The sequence below is a fragment of the Squalius cephalus genome (genome assembly GCF_949319135.1).
Source record: "Squalius cephalus genome assembly, chromosome: 16".
NCBI classification, from domain to species: domain Eukaryota; kingdom Metazoa; phylum Chordata; class Actinopteri; order Cypriniformes; family Leuciscidae; genus Squalius; species Squalius cephalus.
In genome coordinates this window covers 3,340,603-3,362,995 of record NC_137137.1, presented here as the reverse complement: position 1 = coordinate 3,362,995, position 22,393 = coordinate 3,340,603, and the positions used below count along the sequence as shown (strand labels likewise).

General features: G+C 38.2%; 1 protein-coding gene across 11 annotated transcripts in view; it reads left to right on the top strand.

The window, feature by feature from the left end:
• Nucleotides 1–22,393, top strand: part of mtmr3 (myotubularin related protein 3) — a 35,147-nt gene that overhangs the window by 5,388 nt on the left and 7,366 nt on the right. For 7 of the 11 annotated variants that reach the window (XM_079896057.1, XM_079896064.1, XM_079896060.1 and 4 more), the window contains exons 2-17: nt 1,499–1,580; nt 2,315–2,393; nt 5,232–5,324; nt 6,259–6,375; nt 9,212–9,232; nt 9,694–9,776; nt 11,426–11,592; nt 11,809–11,905; nt 12,106–12,219; nt 12,578–12,780; nt 13,402–13,533; nt 13,620–13,731; nt 15,999–16,194; nt 18,248–18,433; nt 18,532–18,702; nt 21,634–21,779. In XM_079896057.1, the coding sequence (XP_079752183.1) occupies nt 2,391–2,393; nt 5,232–5,324; nt 6,259–6,375; nt 9,212–9,232; nt 9,694–9,776; nt 11,426–11,592; nt 11,809–11,905; nt 12,106–12,219; nt 12,578–12,780; nt 13,402–13,533; nt 13,620–13,731; nt 15,999–16,194; nt 18,248–18,433; nt 18,532–18,702; nt 21,634–21,779 (1,841 nt within the window). In that variant the 5' untranslated portion in view covers nt 1,499–1,580; nt 2,315–2,390. Of the gene's footprint in view, nt 1–1,498; nt 1,581–2,314; nt 2,394–5,231; nt 5,325–6,258; nt 6,376–9,211; nt 9,233–9,693; nt 9,777–11,425; nt 11,593–11,808; nt 11,906–12,105; nt 12,220–12,577; nt 12,781–13,401; nt 13,534–13,619; nt 13,732–15,998; nt 16,195–18,247; nt 18,434–18,531; nt 18,703–21,633; nt 21,780–22,393 lie in introns of those variants that run through there. The other 4 variants (XM_079896065.1, XM_079896063.1, XM_079896061.1 and 1 more) reach the window with 2 other exon arrangements.

Here is a 22,393-nt window from a genome sequence, read left to right as displayed (position 1 = left end):
TATCTATTAAAGACAAGATAGAAAATAAATATTTGTGTGCTGTAAAAAATGAAAAAATGAAATCGGAATCGGTTAAAATCGGTATCGGCAGGTCAAACTCAATGAAAAATCGGAAATCGGAATCAGCCAAGAAAATTGTAATCGGTGCATCTCTACCGAAAACGCCTAGCTATGAGCGCTTGAGAGTGTTTTGGCAGCGCTGCATTTTTTTCAGTTGAGACGCTTTGCTCGTTATGATACGGGATATCCGCGAAAGTGTTACTAGTATCTCATTTCACACATATTTTGTTTCTGTGTTGATTCTGTATTCAAATGTCGATACAATGTAAAGTATTTTCTCTGGCTCTTGTTTTAAATGATTTTGTTCCGTTATTATGCTAGTTGTTGTCGTCTGTTGACGTTGTACAAGCAGAATGTGGCGGTTGGTCGGTGTGGTATTAGTCCCGCCCCTCCTCCACTGTGATTGGACGGTTGGGTAAAAGGTGACAGTGATGAGTGCTGCGTTTTACCCAAAGTTAAAACATTCTTCAACTCTCGGCGACACACGGCCTAACAGACTCTTTCATGTTGAACCGTTTGCATGTACTCAAATGATCCCACATTGCAAGTCAGTCATTTGTTCAGATCATTAGGGCCAATCAGATTGAAGACAGACCCCTCAGCTGTAGTAAACACGAGTGTTTGCCTGTTAGAGATATGTTTTATCAGTAGTTTCCAGACGGCTTCAATGTGGCCTCCACTTGAAGCGTGTGTTTGAATGTTTTCGTGTATGGATGCTGTTGCCCTCTGGTCATGAACCAACTAAACTCCCTCCACATGACTCTCAGGAGACAAACCGGTCACTGAAATCATCCCGTCCATGACACGCTTTACTGCTGCTCTGTTTAGTCTATGACAATTTCGGTTTTGTTGTCTTCTGTGGAACAGTATCAGCTCATTCTTTATGCATCTTTTAGCAGAGCTTCACAGATAGCTTTCATAGGAAGGATAGTAAAAACCGGTTGGTGTTGTCGGTTGATGCACCTCCAGAAAAGAGAAATAAATGACATAATGGTGTTTTTCATGTGTATTTTAGGTACAGTTTATGAACTACTGGGGTGTCTGTGCTTGTCGCAGTGTTTTACTTGTTTTCTTCCAAGCAAACTTTGATTCTAAAGTACAGTTTATTGAATGTTTTGAGCTCATCCATATGCTGGTGTTCTCCTATAAGAAATGAACCGTTTTTGCTGGTAAATAAGTGATATACTATATCTTTGAAAAGCCATTGAATCAATCAGTTGTGATTCAGCCTGAAATAATCTGCAATAAACCTTCTGTTCCTGATGAGTATATTGACTGTAGATGAATGGCTGTGTAATGTCATGCTTCACTGCCCACCTTTGCCCACAGAGTACCTGGTGTAAAAAGTGTGAAAAGCTGTATTGTCAGAGATGTTATGCAATGTTTGTTTGGAAATGGAGAGTGATGGATTAAAGTCTTTTTTCTCCTCTTTCCACAGGTTTCAATGTCATAACACTGAGTGACGGTACCAGCGTGGGATCGTCCAAAACAAACCTCACCTCATTGTTTTTAACAGTTTGGTAAGATCCAAGTGTGTGTCTTTGAATTAAGGCTTGGTTAATATAGTTTGACTTTGCATTTGTATTCCCAATCAGAGAAACCATAATTTCAACCAAATCCATTATTGCTAAGTAAATACTAATTAAAACGAATTACTAGGGCTGCACGATATTGAAGAAAAATGCGATATGCGATAACTCTTTAAATAATGCGATATGCGATACGATAATGCTTAAAGTGTGTAAAATAAACTTAAATTATCTTTTAAAATATATTTAAAATTATATAACCTACATACGGGTTTCACATTCTTTTTGTGACAAGAAAACATCCCTACAACTTCTGAAAGTGAACATCAGTGTTTTACAGACGCATAAGAAGTGTTATTTTAACATCATTGGGGTTTAGGGGTTCAGGTTATCCTACATTAGGGTTATTTAACAACAGAAACTGAATAATCAAATGTAAAAATAAAACACTGCTTAGTCTTCACCGTATGAATTAAATATGTACTGATTCTTATTAAAGCTACAAAAGTTATTCAGCCGAGAGCAGTGAGTGATTTTCTCTGTCTTTTGATCATGACCCCAGTTATTGCAAGCCGTTGCGATATGCATATCACGATATATACATTTGCGATATGTCGATAATTTCGATATATTGTGCAGCCCTACTAATTACATGACATTGTTATTTAGTAAAGTAGTAGACAAATTAAAAGTAAACATTGTTCTTTTTTTTTTTCTTCACTCAGACTGAAGTCTGCGAGAAAGAGCTGACGAGTGGTTGAAGACACGACGGTGTTGCACCCGCACTCCTTCACCGGGGCTATGGTAAACAAACACCACCAACGTCTCTCTCTCTTTCTCTGCGCGTGACTCCCAGGCACTGGTTCAAATGCTGAATCGGAAACTGCTCATTGATTTCTCAGGCTTTTAATCAGCTGAAATGAATGCCACTCAGACAGTGTCAAAGTCCCGTCCTGACTGCTGTCTCAGCGCAGATCAATGCCCTCTTTAGACAGACAGACAGACGGGATGAATGGATAGATGTGTGCTAGTGTCATCAGTGTGTGCCGCTCGTTATAAAACAGTTCCGGCTTTAAATTTTGATGGGATGAAATACGTTCACAGCTGTTAGACGCATTAAGATAGATGATAGACGCATCATCTGTGACCAGCAATTGATTTATATATTAATACACATTCTATGAGTTGCTTGGCAACTGTAAACAGCCTATAGTTTGTAGAATGAATGAATGAATGAATGAATAAATGAACATTCATGCTTTATATCACATTGCTCTTGCAGCCGTTTTACTGACGCACAAGTCACAAGAGTTCTGAATTACAGTGATTTATTTTTAAGGGATTTTATCCGCTCTGCTGCATGTCATAAATAACAACGAGGTAAAATCACTGTAACTGGAATATAAGCTTTATTATGAACCTTTCATTTTGAGAGAAACCAACAGAGACATCATTTACTGTGATGTTTGTGCTTGAATCTGTATATGTCTGTGTTCAGAAAAGTGGACCTCATTTTCTTGTTTGCTGAAATGTCAGGACAGTTTAACAAACGCCTTCGTTCTATGTGCGAATTCTGATTGATGTGTTTGTTTACACGTTCTTAATGAGTTATGCACATTATTGTTTGTTTGCTATTCCGTCCGTTTGTGCCCTGTAATGTTCTTTCCCTGTGCCCACAATGAGCCGCCCCGGGCCCGGCCCCCTCTAGTGTGTTTACTGAGCCGTGCTGAGGGCCATTGTCAGCATTACACACAGATGCCTATGCTGCTGATCCAGCAAATACACACAGATAGATAGATAGATAGATGGATGGATAGATAGACAGATGGATAGACAGACATACCGATGGATGGACGGACGGACGGACGGACGGATGGATGGATGGATGGATGGACGGATAGATAGATAGAAAGACAGATAGATAGATAGGTAGACGCATAGACAGACAGATAGATAGACAGACGGATAGATAGACAGATGGATAGATAGACGGATAGATAGATGGATAGACATACAGATAGTAAGACAGGTGGATAGATAGACGGATAGATAGACGGATAGATAGACGGATAGTTAGACAGATAGATAGATGGATGGATGGATGGATGGATGGATGGATGGATGGATGGATGGATGGATGGATGGATGGATGGATGGATGGATAGATGGATATATTGATGGATAGATTGTTGGATGGGTGGATGGATAGGTAGACAGACAGATAGACAAACAGATAGATAGATAGATAGATAGATAGATAGATAGATAGATAGATAGATAGATAGATAGATAGATAGATAGATAGATAGATTAGAGAACATTAAACGGATAGAAATAGAGTACATGGTTTATACAGAACCACTCCTCCTCTGATCATATCTCATCCAGTTCACTCCTGTCTTTGACTGGGCAGCATTTTATGGCACAACCAGATCACTCCGTCTTGAGGACTCCCGTGTTTGAGCTAGACAACATGGCGACACAGCTGCCCTCTCTCACAGAGTCTCTCCTATTTGTGGAAACTGAGTCCAAACATTCTCTGCCAATCTGAACTCTCAAGGCGACCGCGGGCCGTAGCCTCTCATTCCTGCAGACAGAAGTGAATGGAGTGACTTTTGCCCTGCACATCGCTGTCATGAATCATGAAGCTTGTGCTGAACGCAGCACACAACTCTAACAATATGTTTTTGCACTGAAATTTAAATTTATACTCTGTCATGCATTAAGGTTGCCGTTTTTATTTGTTTAATGTTTTTGGTTTCTACATAATTCCCATACTTTCATTTGTGTTAGTTCGTTTTGATGACTACTATTATTCTAAGTAAGTAGATGTGTCCAAACCTTTCACTGGCATTGCATGTTTATGTGTCTCTCACTGGCGTCTGTGTGAGTGATAGTAGTAGCCATGATTTACTATAACTCTTCTCCTTGAGAGTCTTATGTAAAGCCGGCTACTGTATCGGTTACAGGAGTGCCTGTTGTATCAGAAATAGCTGAAGTGACCTCAGAGCAGGAAGTCCTGGCAAACTCTCCGTTTGCCAATTCAAATGTTTTGCTACACTGAAACCCAGCCAAAAATGGTATTGGTTTAGGTCATGCTGTTATCACTCTGTCCCCAGTTTAACTTAGATAATCACTCGTTTAATCAGAGGTTTAGTCATGAACAATGTTTTATCCTGGAAAAGGAGTTTGTACATTTATAACGTGTGATGTCAAATATTTAGCCTTTGATTAAGACGCTCACACACTCTTGTATTTTTGCAACAGAACATAAATTATGTGAAGTGGAGTGAATAATGAAAACCTGTCTGTCTCACATCAGAAACAAAGAATAAATGTAGATTTATATGGGTTTATAACTTTTTTTTTTATAAATTATTTGAAGTATTTTGCATAAAGAAAATGTCTCCTTTTTTAGAACCATTTTGATTCTTTGCATTATATTGCATAGATTTTTAATGACATGTATGTGGCACATTTCCCTGCCAAATATATCTGAAGTATATATAATATAAATTATATATATATATATATATATATAATTTATTTATTTATTTTTCATTTTTTAGCTTCATTATTCTTGATGGTATTTCACAACATAGTGTAATGCAGTGCATTTCTTATCCATATTCTGCTTGACAGGAGGAGGAGGAGGGGCAGCAGAGTCTGGAGTGCATCCAGGCCAATCAGATCTTCCCTCGCAAGCCCCCCATCCTGGAGGAAGATGATCTTCAGGTAAGCGGGGGGTCAAGACCACTGCCAAGATGAATGATGTTTATTAGGGTGTGTGGGACCGTTAATGTAACTATTATTTGATTCTGACCAAGAGGGGAAATTCAGAAACAAAAAAACATTCTCTAACCCAGTTTATTGTTCATTGACTACTATTATTATGCCATTCATTGATTTATCTCCCCCAAAAGTGTAAACATTGAATCCCCCCCAAGCACCATCAGAACATTGAGAGCGGTCCGCTCAGGTCCGCCAATCTCTTGGCGGAGTGTTTGGGGCGTTTATTATAAGCGAGACACTCTCGGTTACTCTGGACAGAGTGTTAATTAGCCTACTCAATTGCTTACTTATGACACATAGCAACACAGCTAAAAGTATACCTAATATGTTGGACCTTTTTTTTGAAAATAGCCTACTTTTACCTGTTGAGACATGCCTTCACAAGTACCCGTAAGAGCTGTGATTGAGTTTGGGGAGGCGCAACATATCGCAGAAACTACTGCACATTCTCCACCTTTAAGTCCGGTTTAAAGGTGGCCTGGTTTTAATCATAAATGTGCTCGCAATGTGTAGCCTGTCCCAAATAGTAGGCAGTTACTTTGTTCAAAACCGAAGACTGCATTACTTGCATCTCTTAGAAAGCACTGTGAATATTTTTATTCAAGATAATATACGTGTCACACATGACTGACTATTAACAGCATTTCAAATCCTTTAATTATGAGGTACCATTTCTGTTTTGATGATATGTCGACAGTAGAACAGCGAGAGAGCTCACTAGGTTTCAAAACAGCCTTTGTTATCAGCACCCCTGACAGGAAGACTCATGAATGGTATTTTTCTGCTGATAGTGTTTATTTTGTAAATGCCTAAATAATTGCACTGGTCTTATTTGAACATGTTGGATATACGTTTCTGATATTATCATCTGTTGTAGGTGCCCTTCCCAGAGCTGCATGGAGAGTTTACGGAGTACGTGGGCAGGGCGGAAGATGCCGTCATCGCCATGTCCAGCTACCGCCTGCACATCAAGTTTAAAGAGTCGGTTGTTAATGTGAGTGTGTGATTTTTCATCACTTTACAAATGTGCTTTATATTACCAGATCTCCTTGAACTGCAAATAGAGGTTTTAATAGTCTGTAGCTAAGGATATGAGTCTGGGAAGTATTATTTTTTATAAAAAAAATTTTTTACTGAGCTGTTGTTGCCAAAGTTTGCCAAACACAAATGTATGAGCTCTTTGTTCTTCACAGAATATACTAAAACCTACTTGGCAGAGATATGAAACAAGGAGCAATGAACAGTTTACTCTAAGCAGTTGAAGTGGAATAAACAGATATTCTGCATCTAAACCAAATCAAACTAAACTGAGCAATGTTTGCATTTCAGGCATTTTCTCATTTGTTCCTTTTTTAATTCAGCTGGTTTTCAAAAGTACATTTGACTTCGGAACTTGAATGTGGCCCAAATATAATTTTTTTTCTCCTCATGCAACACAGCATTGCTTTATGTACATTTGACAGTGTGAATGGCGAAAATCACACCAAATCTGCTCAATTCAATCTGGGCTACATTAATATGCGGAAATATATTGGGTGCCTTTTTTTTTTTTTTTTGCAGTGTGACTTTTTTTTTTTCACCCTCAGCTCAGAGTTTCTTGAGTGAAACTCTATCGTGTTGTGCTGTAGTGGATGTATGGCGAATAATCTAGCCAGCCCAGTGGTCACTGAAAGATACTTTTATGTAGTGCGTGGCATGCTGCTATATTTAGAGCCTACAGATGTTGTGAAGGGTATTTAGGGACAGAGAGCCACAGTTACATCAGGCACTCTTAACACTGGCTAGTGGCCATCACCCTGTATGTGTATTGAACAGGTCTGTCTTTATTAGCTGTTCTCTTTCACAGTTTCTTCCTGGGTTTGTTGCCATGGTTGCGGTGGCTTTTTGATTGGGATTGTCCACCCCCATGCTTTCAACATGGCACTATATTAAGGTTTTGGTTACATACTAATAATCTGCTCTGCTGTACTCCTCATAGACCAACAGTCATGATTCAGTGTGGCACACAGCTGCCTGTTCCTGAACGACTGCTGGAATGGTCCACAAGATGAGAGAAGGAATATTCTGGGTTAAATGCAGAATATTATCTGGCATTCTGTCAGAAGATTGTGAAAATGCATGTAAATTACATTTACAGTAATGCACTTACAATGGCAGCCTATGGGGACTGTGTACTGGATGGTTTAAAACGGATGTACAGCCACTTTTTTGTTTTGAAGATTGAAGATTAAGTGTGTAATTTATGTGCCATTAATATAATTTCAATATTTTTTTTGCATCCACTCCACTCCAAACTGTTTTGCATTAGGGTCCTGATCTCTGTTGGGGTTAATTTTGCATTAATGACGGTCTGGCTGCACATTATCCCTTAAATGTTTTCTGTTCTTGACTCTTTCCTGCTGAGCTTTCATTGTAAGTGCACTACAAACTGAGAGACAAAATTATTATCAAAATTGCCTGTGATAATTCACAGATACTGTTAAGTTTGAATTGTTTATACCGAAATATTCCTTCAACGTGTTGTGCTCTTCTGTTGTTTGTTTAAATGTGATCAGGCTTCTGGGTTTGTCTGTGGCTGGTGGGTGATCAGCTCAGTGCTGATTCATCAGTCACTTATTCACCAGAGTAAATGAGTGTGACGCGCTCTGTGTGCCTGTGAAAGAGGGAGTGTGTTGTGCGTGAGAAGAAGAGAGAGTGATGTGTGTGTTTGACACTGTGAGTGTGTGTCTACAGACCAGCCAGTGAGGCAACTAAGCTGTTGTACAGTGCTGGGACTTGAAACAGGAAGGATATTGAGATAATGTGATTACTGTTGTTTCTGTTAAAGTGTCTTTTTTTTTTCTTTCTCAGAGTGCAGAGTGCAGGAGTCTTGAGACCTGTTTTTTAAAGTTGAACTTGGCATGCCTTATGGATTGTGTGTAATAACAGGAACATTGCTTAGAGCAAAGGTTTCGAAGTCTGATAGTAATTGGATGATTTTCTGTACTATTTATATAACATTTTTATATAAATAGTACATATAAATATAGTTTTAAATAGTTTTATATAGTTTTATATAAATGGGGGGGGGGCAGTTTTATTTGACTGTTTAACGAGAAAAATCTAATAAAAAAAATTACTTCCAAATGCTGGTAGGTATATATTTGTATATTCACGAAGGTTTGCACACGAAGGTAGCTCACGAAAGTGATTTCGGACAGACTTCTGAGGTATCATAATGGTTTAATGATCTACAACAAAATAGAGCGAGCTTTGGCGATAACCAAGCAAATATTTAATTAGTATGCATTAATTTATCACTTGAAATGACAACAAAAGTGGAAAAAGTGCACACAAACCGACTACCAACCGCAACTTTAATACGATATATGTTTAGCTCAGTAGGCCCCTTCTGTCTCGGATGTGCATTGTTGCCTTCATACCTTCTTTACATGTCCTGTCTTCAGCTTTCGGACTCAGCCAATATTTCATGAATCCGTTTTTTGGCCATAGCTGATCACATGCCTGACTTTGATACCAACACACTTTTTAATGGCTGTAGTGCTGGTGCTTTAAAGGGGTTCAATTTAGAGAGACCTTTTTTGAAAAAAAAAAAAATTTACTACTAGTTTGCCATCCATAATATGGATCTGTTCATATCTCACAAATGTGTTTTAGTGTTCTCTAACCCTTTAACAAGCACCCTAGGAATGTTTGAGTGTGGCCAGATTAGTACAGTGGAATTTAACCGCAGCCCAGGAATGTGTGTATCACAGATGAGCCAAAACTCGCAGTGTACACGTCCACCTCGTGACTCTGTCTTCCCTCTCTTTTTCTTTCTCTGTGAACAGAATTGTTCGTGTGAGGTGTCAGTAAGTAATCACAGAACGGTCTGTTTGTGTGCATGATGTTGCGAGCTGCAGTTTTGAGAGCCGTGGTCAGATGTGACTTGCATGCGGTCAACGCGTGATCACGCGCAAGTTCCAGAGCTTAAAAGGGAACTGCGTTTTCAAACGCACAGTTGCAATGCTGTCCACACATACTTGATTGAAGCTGATTGGCATGCAAGGCCGTTCAACACTTGAGCTGCAGAACAAAGAATGAGATTGTCTGAAATAAGCTGCAGACGCTAATCACTAACCGTGTTTGTAAACTCTAAGCCCGTCTAAACTTTCAGTGTGATTGATTCAGCAGGTTGATTTAATCATTAGCATTGGGTGGGTTAATGGTGACTTCCGGTTTAGTCGCTCCGTGTGGTGTGCTGAGACTCACAGTGCCAGTAATGGAAAAATAATGTCTGAATGTTTATTCTGTGTCTCTCTCTCTCTTTCAGGTTCCCCTGCAGCTGATAGAAAGTGTAGAATGTCGGGAAATGTTTCAACTGCACATTACCTGCAAAGACTGCAAGGTCGTCAGGTGAGTCTATCTATTAGAGCTGCACAAATCATCATTAAAGGGGTCATGACGTGAACAATCAAATTTGCATTGATCTTTTAACATAGAAGAGATCTTTGTACAATTAAAACATTCTGCAAGTTTTATAACTTAAAATATCTTCCTCATAAACAAATTTAATCAGCCACGAAAAACAGCTTGTTTTGATATTGGGTGACCTGTGATGTCACACAGGCAAATACATTTGCATAAACCTGCCTCCAGAGCAAGACATCGACGAGTAGTTATACATCATTGCACCACAGGCCCTGCCCACTGGCGTTCAGTCACTTAACGGCTGACACTTGCTACACTGGTTGTGAGCGTCACGTCAAAAGGTCAAAAGCATATAGAACCCATTATAATCACTGATGTCGTCTACACTGGATACAGTATTCAGGTGCGCGTTCAGTTTCTGACATCCTTCACACGAGTCTGTCAACAACAGGACAAATGAATTGGGGAAAGAACGTTCAATTTGACACGTACAGTTTAAACGGCTTGTTTGCGTCTCTGTACAGACTTTAAAAGGTTCCCAGCATCGGAAACAAGTGGACGGTGTATATTAATGCCGCCCCGGATCGCGTTAAAGGATTATATGTTTGTTCTGAGCATTTTATTTTGTCATTGAGACACCGTGTAATTGAGATTTCGCAGATAAACTTTTGTTGAAAGAGGAAGCAGCCATCATCTGTATTGGTTCAAACCATAAGTAAATGATTTAATAATGCTTTATATGTAAATTCCATTTATATGGATAATATTTTCAAAACACATACTCGCGTGAAATTGCGAGTGGGCGTTGATACTGTTTCCTATCCAATGACATTAGCCAATCATAACAGAGGCCGTTTACTGACAAGCCTTAAAGGAGCCGTCCCTAAAAATGGGTAAAAGGTTGAAAGTAATTGTTTTTTCGCATTCATATTTGTTTGTTTTTTGTGCGAAAACTTTATTAACATTATACATGTGATCCTCAAGGAACGTATTTGTCATGCAGCAGTCCATGTCATGACCCAATCTTGATTCAAACACCCACACGATCCTTTTATTCCTAAATGACAATGATTTAAGTCCATTAAACCTTTGACAAGTACGATCACAGCAAACATTCAGATCTGCGTTGGCGCTGCCTCTTACCCAGAGAGAGCAGTTGTCATGTTAGATATTAAACAGCTTTACAAACATAACAATAATTCATATGATCACAGAAATACCGGTATAAAAGTTTATATTTCAGATCAAAATAATCTAATCACATTTTGGAAGTAACTTAAAAGTAAAAAGTAGGTGGCGACAAGTGGCTGTTAAACTAAATGTCATTGAATCATTCATTCAAGAGATGTGTTCAAAAATGCTGAGAACCTCTAGTAAATGACATGTTATTTTGTTTAGTTGTATATTTAGAATCATGGGAGAATCGTGATTTATTTAATCTCCTTTTCTATGAAAACGTATCATTATTAGTGTTATTTTTAAGCAGAATGTCTTTGACTATTATTGTGACTATTGAAAATGCAATAACCAGTTTGTGCAGTAATCCAGGTCAGCCCAGTCTGTCTCTCTGGCTCTCTTTGATTTCGTTTCCCTGTGTCCCTCTGATGCATTAGATCTAATGTGTGTTTTGACAGGTGTCAGTTTTCAACATTTGAGCAGTGTCAGGAGTGGCTGAAAAGGCTGAGCGCGGTGGTCCGTCCACCCTCCCGGATAGAGGAGCTGTTTTCTTTCGCCTTCCACGCGTGGTGCGTGGATCTGTACACAGGAGAGAAGGAGCAGCATGGAGATCTGTGTAGGCCAGGTACTATTTAACCTGTGTGCTTAGATGTCTCACAAACAGTTTTATCTCTGTATTTTATTTTAACACCTAGTGAGTCCACAAACAAGATACTCTTGAATATCTTTAAAAGATATAAATAAAAAGAACCTCACTAAATTTGTTCAGTCCTGCAACTAGTCCATCATTCGAACATCCTTCAGAATTCATCTCAACCTCTCACTTGCCTCTATCTTTCAGGTGATCATGTGACGTCACGCTTCCATAATGAGGTGGAGCGGATGGGCTTCGACACTCAGAATGCCTGGAGAGTATCTGAGATCAACAACAAGTACAAGTGAGTGTTTCTCTCTCAAACTCATAACACTCTGAGTTTAAGAACATCTAAGCAGTCCTGGACACTCAACCCCGTCCTGCTGCGCTCAGTGGGTCTGTTCAGGGGCCGCGCACAAGATTAGATGACTTTAGACAGGCATCAGTCAGTCTGATGCCCTGATCTGATCACAGTGCCCTCTACTTGCCCCCTGGCACTACCAGGTTGTGTTCCAGCTACCCTCAAATGCTGCTGGTGCCAGCCTGGATTACTGATAAGGAGCTGGAGAATGTGGCGGCCTTCCGCTCCTGGAAGAGGTTTCCGGCCGTGGTTTATAGGTCAGTCAGACACATCTGTTCATAAGCATGGAGAATGAAAACTGCTCCAAAACCTAGTGACAATTTTGGTAACACTTTATTTTACAGTGTCCTTGTTGCACATGTTACATGTAGTTAATATAGTAATAACTATACATTATGCATGATTACATGCAACTAAACCTAATCCTAACCCTATAGTAAGTACATGTAGTTAATTAATATTACTCAGTACTTTGATGCATAATTACACTGTAACAATGACACCTTAAAATAAAGTGTAACTACAATTTTAAATATTTTTAGTTTTGGTTAACAATGACAGCACTGCCTAGAACCTTCAGGTTAATAGTCCAGGTCTTTCACCTCTCGTTCCCAGGCACCAGAGCACAGGGGCAGTGATCGCTCGCTGTGGTCAGCCTGAGGTCAGCTGGTGGGGCTGGAGGAATGCAGATGATGAGCACCTGGTGCAGTCCATCGCCAGAGCCTGTGCCGTGGACAGCAGCACTTGTAAAGGAGTCTCCAATGGCTCCTTCTCCCGCGAGTACACTAACGGAGCTGACCTCTCTGATGTGGACTTCGGTCAGAACTGAATACTGTTCTTATTTAAGCCTTATCTTATTTAAGACACTTAGAAAGGAACATGGCCTAATTCAAATTATAAAGCAGATGGTTTTAGTTGTCAAATCTGATAAAGGGTGTTTATCTGATAAAGGGTGCTCACCAACTGGAATTAAGTATTCCAGAGGAATTTCCAATGAACTAACATCTTAAATTAGGGCTGGGCGATATATCGCATGACATTGTTAGGCGCATCTCGTCAGTAAAGCAGGTTCCTTGATTAGTAGTAAATCGCCATTACACGCTTTCAGATGGAGCGGCATTCACTACAAAGAGCCGTAGTTAACTGACAAGCTGAGCCTTATAGCAGGCGATACGTCCGCGATATTAATGCGATATGGCTCAGCTTGTCAGTTAACTACGGCTCTTTGTAGTGAATACCGCTCCATCTGAAAGCAGGTGATGGCGATTTACTACTAATCAAGGAACCGGCTTTACTGACGAGATGCGCCTAACAATCTCATGCGATATATCGCCCAGCCCTATCTTAAATTTCCTTTTCCGTACATTTATTATTGTGTGACTTATGCCTGTATATTGTCTATGCATACATGTTTATCTTCTGCTTGTCTCTTTCTATAGACTCGTCCATGACTAACAGCTCAGAGGTGGAGACACTGGCCATCCAACCTCGAAAGCTTCTGATCCTGGACGCCAGGTCATACGCTGCTGCCGTAGCCAACAGAGCCAAAGGTGGAGGGTGTGAATGCCCAGGTACTGTCTCATAGATGCTCTTTTAACAATCACAATAAAACGAGACACCCCCCCCCTCATTAATGGCGTGTTGCTCTCCCCTGTAGAATACTACCCTAACTGTGAGGTGGTGTTCATGGGTATGGCCAACATCCATTCCATCCGCAAGAGTTTCCAGTCTCTGCGCTTCCTCTGCACCCAAATGCCCGATCCAGCCAAGTAAGTCTTCCAGGGAACATGCGCTGCGGTTGCAGTGTGTCCCTTTGTTTATTTATATATCGACCTTTTAGGGATATGACATGTTTTTGTTTTTTTTTATACTTCAATACTGTCAACCTGTTCAAATGAATTAAAATCTAAAGCCTACTAAAAATTACCCTTTTAATCTTTGTCTGGAGGAAGAACTTAATGATATTCAAAACAGTGATTTTTTTAACATATAAACTTTTCAAGACAGACCTACTAAGAGTGTGAGGTTTTATGATATAAGTTTATCATTATTTGTGTCCATTGTGACATCATAAACCTTTAACTCCTGCCAGTTATCTACCTAGAATTATCTAAAATAGGACTAACTAATAATGTATCCAACATCAGTGTTGTTATTGTAAACAAAAAAAAACTAAACTAATGAAATACTGAAATAGAGCAGAAAAAGATGATAAACGTACACATTACACTTAAAATGAAAATTAGAAATGTTGCCTTGACAACTAACTGAAATAAGTGGAAGTACTAAAATTAATAAAGCTGAAATATTTATTTGAAAAAACTAATGAAAACAATAACATAACAAAATCACTAAAACTTAAACTAAATTTGAAACTGAAAATATAAAAATAAAAGCTAATTCAAAATATTAATAAATACTATAGTAGTGTATAACGAAAACTAAAATAACACTGGTCAACAAAATGCTTCTTTGCTTTGAATCAAATGTTTTAAGCTAATTGGTTTGGTACAAATGCAGAAGTGCTTTAGTTTCTTTATGAGCTCCTCTCTTCCCGTCTATTGTTATTTCCCTGGCATCATTTCTGCCTGTGATTTCCAGCGCTGGCTCGTGTTTTCTTCCTTTCCATCCGCGCCTTTTCCACGTATCCATTTGTTGTAAAGTCAACAGCGAGTCTTCCAAGTGACTCTTTTTCTGTTTCTGTCATTCTCTCTCTTTCTCTTTTTAGTCAGTATGATAAACTCTGACCAAGAGCTGCGTTTCTAGGCAACAGGCATAAATTGTTGAGAGGGGAAAAAATCCAATTCCCTGCTCTGATTATTCTGATTGTAAATGTCTCTGCATGAGGTAGTAATGTTCATACAAAGGTGATTTCCTTTTAAACGTGATATTGATTAATGTTCCTCGTGGGAACGATTATTTTGAATATCTCCTCCGGTTACCTGCACTCTGTGTTAACTTGACTAATGTCAGTTTGCTTTGGCTGCGTTTGACCATGTTGAAAAACTTTTATAATGATTATTGACTGCTTCCCACACTTGTCAAACCACTTTTTTTTAGTCATTCTCTGTTTTCCATTAAGATTTAAACGCTGTTTTCCTGATGTGCATAAAGCTGTTTATACTTCTTTGATGAATAGAAATAGAACAGCATTTATTTGAAATATAAATATTTTGTAACATTATAAATGTCTTTACTTTTTTGTTCAATTTAATGCATCCTTGATAAATAAAAGTATTAATTTCTCTCTAAAAAAACTCTACAGCATGCAAATTCTGAATTGAATTCTCTTTCACATCTTCTTGCACTTGAATGGACAAATTCACACAAAATGTCAAAATGCCCATTTTGGAGAGTATTTTAAATTTGATTACTTTATTCAATTTATGTACCTGAAGACTACAGTTAGACCTCCCTGGAAAACCTGGAAAGCACTGTTTATTTGTGCTATTGCTCATAATTTGATTATTTTTTCTAATTTTATTACTGACTGTTTACTTGTTTTTAATAATACTGGACATTTATATAGTTATTAGGCTAGTAGGTTTTGCTGTGGTATCAATATTGAAATCAAGAATCTGAAAATTGGTGTCATAACCCTATTTATTAAGGTTGCATTGTTCAAACTTCAAACACAATGAAAACAATAACCATTTTATTTATTTATTTATTACTTTTTTTGTGGTGGGGCCAGTGAAAATTTTGGCAGGGCAAGTAAAAATCTGAACTGAATTCCTTAACGTTGAGCCCTGTAGTGTATATGCCATCACTTATTAAGTATTCAGCAACTTAATATATGAAAATATGCCACCTATGTTATACACAGATGTTTGTCAGCCATATTGCATTGCATGTTGTGTCAAATTACAAGTAATTCTAAATATTATTGAACTTTTTTGTGCAAGAAACCTTGTATACTATAACCTTATGTAGGTAAACGGTACTGATATATATTTTTTTTCACTTGAACACATTTCAGCACCCTAATCATTAGATGTGTAGAAGTGTGTAATGGTGAGTTTTGTTGTGTTTTTAGCTGGCTGTCTGCTCTGGAGAGCACAAAGTGGCTGCAGCATCTGTCCCTCCTGCTCAAGGCGTCTCTGCTCGTAGTGAACGCTGTGGACCGTGACCACAGGCCCGTAATGGTGCACTGCTCAGACGGCTGGGATCGCACCCCTCAGATAGCAGCGCTGGCCAAACTCCTGCTGGACCCGTACTACCGCACCATTGAGGTGAGCTCTGCTGTAATGAACTAGCCTGGATGCCAGCCGAACTTAGCCCCGTCCACAACATTTGAGGTCAGGAAGTTTGGTCTGGACTTGATCCGTTGTGGAGCAACTATGCTCGAACCAGAGCTGTTTGCTGTTGAGTTCTGTTGACAACTATGCGTCGCTCAACATACGCCACTTACTCCTTTGCTCTGATTGGTTGTAGGTCTATCCAATTGAGTGCAGAGGCATTTTCTTTCCTGGTTTGGCTGAAACACGAGTATGACGATATGTCAGGCTAGTAATGAACAAAAACAGAGAAGAACATTTAAAACTCTCAGAATTATTACAAAAGGAATTTGTAAGCTATATCACATGCTGGAAAAATCCACAAGGGCTTATTTTAAATCCTGTGGTTTGAAATGCTCACAAGGACATGTTTACATTGACAATGGCTTAGAGGAAATGTAAAAATATTTGTAATGTTTCCTGAGCTTGAAGCCTGTGATTATCATAGAGTCGCGAATGAAACAATGGAGAGTCGTTCTTCTGCTGTAGTAAATCCCTGGGTTTTTGTGATTTCAGGTCATCAGAATTCACGCTGTACTGACTTTTTGAGGGTTAGAGTGGTGCTACTGCACTTTATCAAGCCACATTTGATTTTTTTCCCCCAAATAATTGAGAATAGCAAGCTGTCAAGATATGGCAAGACTAAATGGAAAACTTGATAGAAAACTGAAGTCCATGGATCTAGTTGTGGATCTCGGGAGGTGCATGAGTCATCTTAAGCACTGGAGGAGGCATAACTGTATTTTAAACAGTCATATCTAATTTTCTAATGTTGAATACATGTTGTGCTTTGAAGGTGTTTGAAAAAAAAGACCAGGGGATGGATTCACGAGAACCTTCTTAAGGGAGAAGTTAAAAAAAATCTTAATTTACTGTAAATTCTAAGAAGTTGGTAAGAATGTTGAAATTCTTGAAATTGCAACATTTCTCATGAACTCATGAAATTCTCAAGTTCTCAAGAAGTTCTCAGATATTTTCTTGAGAAGAAAATGACGGGCTTTGGTGCTATTTGATTGAAAGGTGGGTATTGCCTAAGACTCGTTGAATAAAAAACTCCTCAAAGCCTGTATTTTTGTTGCGACTGGCTTGATTTGAGTATCACTCAGTGTGGTGTGTTTAATACGCCATGTCAAGTTAAAATAGTTATTTTAAAATAGCCTGTCTCAAGGTGTTAGTGGTCTTTCCTATTCATCTGCACACACGTCTTTCTCGCAATTTATCTAGAGTAAATGCGTCATGCATGTGCTGAGTCGCTAGTTCTAGCTTGAGTGAACACATCATGTATATCACTTTAGTGATCACTCTTTTCATGATTGATCGTGTCACTTCAGAGTACTTGTCCACATTCATGCTACTAGTAATATGTATTATATGTAGCTAGTTATTTTGTAATTTGATTGCTTTTATTGATCTCCTCGTTTGCAAGTCACTTTGGGTAAAAGCATCTGCTAAATGATTAAATGTAATGCTTATTATTTGAAACAACCCAATAAATTCATTAAACATCTTACCTTTGGGTATTAAAGACAGGTTGGGGGTCATACTAACTTTAAGAAGTTATTTCCATAGATTTTTAAGAACATTCTTTTCAGGAATATGAATACTTCTTTAGAAACGTTTTTGGGAATACAAAATATTTGGTAACACTTTATTTTGCAGTGTCCTTGTTACATATGTTACATGTACTTACCATAGTAATAACAGTAAATTATGCATTATTACATGCAACTGACCCTCAACCAAACCCTAATCCTACCCTAACCCTATAGTAAGTACATGTAGTTGCTTAATATTACTCAGTACTTAAATATATAATTACACTGTAACAATGACACCTTAAAATAAAGTGTAACCAAATATTCTTATCTTTTCTCTTAAGTTAGAAATAGCAGTTAAGAAGAATTTTATTCTTAAGAATGTTTTGTGAATCCGGTCCCAGATTGCTCATATTTGGACTCTTCATTGTGAGAACTGTTGATATCATATAAACTCTCCGGTCCACTTTCAGGGTTTTCAGGTGCTGGTTGAGACCGAGTGGTTGGACTTCGGTCACAAGTTCGCAGACCGATGTGGTCACGGAGAGAACGCGGAAGACTTAAACGAGAGATGTCCTGTCTTCCTGCAGTGGCTAGACTGTGTGCACCAGCTCCAAAGACAATTCCCATGTTCCTTTGAGTTCAACGAAGCCTTTCTGGTAGGTCAAAGTTGCTGCAAACCTTTATGTTTCTTGTTGTACTTCGATTTAATTATTTGTTGAACTAGCTCTGAATTCTTTTGGCTTTGTGTGTTCAGGTGAAGCTTGTGCAGCACACATACTCGTGTCTGTTCGGGACGTTCCTGTGTAACAGCGGGAAGGAGAGAGAAGACAGACACATCCAGGAAAGAACCTGCTCAGTGTGGTCTCTCCTCAGAGCTGCCAACCGCTCCTTCGGAAACATGCTGTACTCCTCTCATTCAGAAACCGTACGTCACCTCTTCTTCTCTCTTTTACTCATCACTCTTTCTATGAACATTTGCTCATCTCTTGTGCAGTGGTCGACTGATACGAGGTTTTCAATAGCTGATGCCAAAATCTAAAGAGCAGATATAATACATTTTGATGACTTTACTATACGTTTTTGAATAGTCTTGCGGTGTGACAAGTACATTTTTAAAATGCGAATATTCCATGTAGTTGCTCAAATCTTGCATTGCGTTATAAAATAATTTGTTTAATTTAAATTTGTTTCATATGGAGTATAGCATGTCACATCACTGGACATGTCAGAAGTTTGGTGTCACTAAGATTTGTTTTAATGTTTTTTGAAAGAAGTCTCTTCTGCTCACCAAGGCTGCATTTATTTGATCACATAAAATACAGTAAAAGCAGTAATATTGTGAATATGTTATTACAGTATAATGTAACTGTTTTCTATTTGAATATATTTTAAAATGTCATTTATTTATGTGATGCAAAGCTAAATTTCTCTTCAGTCACATGATACTTCAGAAATCATTCTAATATGCAGCTGCTCAAAATTGAATTCTTACTGTTTACAATGTTAAACAGTAATACATTTTGTTTTTCTATTTTAATATGTAATATTTTTATGTAAACAAAAAAGAAAGCTTTTGTAACATTATAAATGTCTGTAAATCTTTTGAACAGTAGTGTATAATATAATTAGGAAAGTTGAAAAAATGCTGAAATGTTTAACATTTATTTTATACAACTTTTATTTAATAAAGGAAATATTTGCTCTGAAATTCAGACTTCTGTTAAGCAAAGTGGGTACAAATATAATCAATAATATGAAAACAAAAATCTGCCCATTATTTGGCATGGCCCATATTTCAGCCCATTGCTAGTCATGTCTGTACTCCACTGATTCTATTCATAGCAAGGTTTTCTTTTCTTTTTTTCTTTTTTTTCCTAACACCTTTACCTAATAATTCATACCTCTGTTTTGTAATAGTTTATTTTGACCTTTGTGTAGTGAGTACACATGAAGGGAGGCGTTTACTGGCTTCAGAACGCATGCTTGCATTCCTCTCCGGTACTCAAGAGACCCGGCGCTGTCGTTTCCTTTCATTTCCTGTTTCTTAGGAATAGTTCACACTGCCCCAACAAAAACAGTGTCCTGACTTTTTAGTAGATTTTTTGTTGATAAAAAAAAAAAAAAAGGATCTCTATTTACTATTCATTAATTGGTATTTCACTTTTAAGCATTTAAAGGGTTAGTTCACCCAAAAATGAAAATTCTGTCAGTAATTACTCACCCTCATGTTGTTCCAACCGCGTAAGACCTTCGTTCATCTTCGGAACACAAATTAAGATATTTTTGATGAAATCTGAGCTATGTCTCACTCCTCCATAGGCTGCTATGTGACCGAAACTTGCTGGCCCAGAAAAGTTATTAAAGAGATCGTTAATATAGTCCAAGTGACTCCAGTGGCTCAATCTTAAGCATATCAAGCGACGAGAATACTTTTTGTGCGCAAAAAAAAACAAAAATAACGACTTTATTCCACTTTTCATTTCCTTCTCTCTGGGCCTCGTAGTGTTTTTGCGCTGCGCGTCTGTGTTGCACGTCATCACGCATCACACACATGACCGGCGTCGGCCAATAGTGAGCCTACGTGGTGACGTGTAACACAGACGCGCTGCGCAAAAAGACTACGCGAACCAACTAGAGGCCCAGAGAGAAGGAAATGAAAAGTGGAATAAAGTCGTTATTTTTGTTTGTTTTTGCGCACAAAAAGTATTCTCGTCGCTTGATATACTTAAGATTGAGCCACTGGAGTCACTTGGACTATATTAACGATCTCTTTGATGACTTTTCTGGGCCAGCAAGTTTCGGTCACATAGCAGCCTATGGAGGAGTGAGACATAGCTCAGATTTCATCAAAAATATCTTAATTTGTGTTCCGAAGATGAACGAAGGTCTTACACGGTTGGAACAACATGAGGGTGAGTAATTACTGACAGAATTTTCATTTTTGGGTGAACTAACCCTTTAAGTACTTCAAATTACGCTAAATAAAAATTTGAATTTTTTTTTTTAAATTTATTTTGTTTTAGTTAACAATAACAACACTGTTCGTGGGTCAATGTGATGATGACAACCAATTTTTATGTAAATAGCCTTTAACAACAATTTTAGTTTTTGTACCTCAAACTTTCAGTTTCAGTGGTATATTGATTTACACTTGATAAAAAATGCTGTCTTGGGTGCCTTTTCTCTTTTACTTCTGCTTGGATTGGATCAATTGAACTAAAAACATCAGGTGAATTCCACGTGGGTCATAGTACATAACGAAATTCAAATAAAGAAACTATTATTTTTGGCAAAATATTGTTTTCTTTTCTTTAGATTTTTTGTTGTGAAGTATGACCTGGATATTTCTATGTGAGATTAACCCATTTTAAAATCCTGTCAGGACCACTGTCGTCAAAGATGATTAACAATTAGCATACAGCTTGGATTGGCGGTGTGGTTCCGTTCTGGGCAAGATTCCCCTGCCCATCCATGTAGCCTAGCATGTACCAATAAAAATGTATTTAAGAACATTAATGATGTCTGCATGACAATAATTTAATGTGACAACATAAAGCAATATAAATGACAGTCTGATTTGAAGAGGAATATCAGAATTCCTGACTGTGGACAAAAGGAGGAGCTAGGGATGGAGGAAGGTAATTAGCTTCTGAGCAATGCGATAAAGCTGCTGATAATACTGAATGGACCTTATATATAGGGACACTGTGATAGGCGTTGTATTCCTATAGGTAAACGTGGATCAGCTGAGAGTCAGCTGATGTGAGCGTGACTGACGTGACCTGCCAGAACTAATGCTGAGCTTGATCATAACATCAAGCATACATTTTTATGATATCTCTTCTGTTTCTTTTAGGTGCTTCATCCTGTGTGTCACGTACGCAATCTCTTGTTATGGACAGCAGTTTACCTACCCAGCTCTTCACCCACAACCCCTTCAGATGACTCCTGTGCCCCATACCTCGCACCTGGTGCCAACCCTGAGGACCAGCCCCTGGGCAGGTAATTGGTTAATGTTAACTGATAGCAAAATGCTTTACACTCTGAAATACTTCGTATTACAGAAATAAAATGGGATGTAAATCACATCAGGTCAAATTTATTTATACAGCTAATCATGATGTTAATGTTTTAGTTGCATTTAGCAGATTAGAGCTGGGTGATGATATAAATATACATTTTGCAATGATACAAGCAATCAAGCAGTTGAGATTTGCTATATAGTATACATCACCTTATGTGAGTGTACGGTACTATGCAGATAAAGTCGGATATAATATATATATATATACAAACTTAATATATAGAGAGCCGTGCGCTAATACAGTTTGCATTTTTGCAACGATATAAACAATCATGCAGCCGAGATTTGCTATAAAGTACATATTGCTTTACATGTAAATGTAAATGTACATGAATATACTGTATGTACGCAGGTAAAGTAGGATGTACTATATATACAACTTTGAATATATTGCTGGGCTATAATAGTTTACATTTTTCAGCGATATAACAATCAAGCAGTTTTCTGCTATATAGTACATACAGTATAGTAAGGTTGGATATACTTATTTTAGTACATGTAAATGGTGTTTCATGTTGACTTGAGCTTGTTT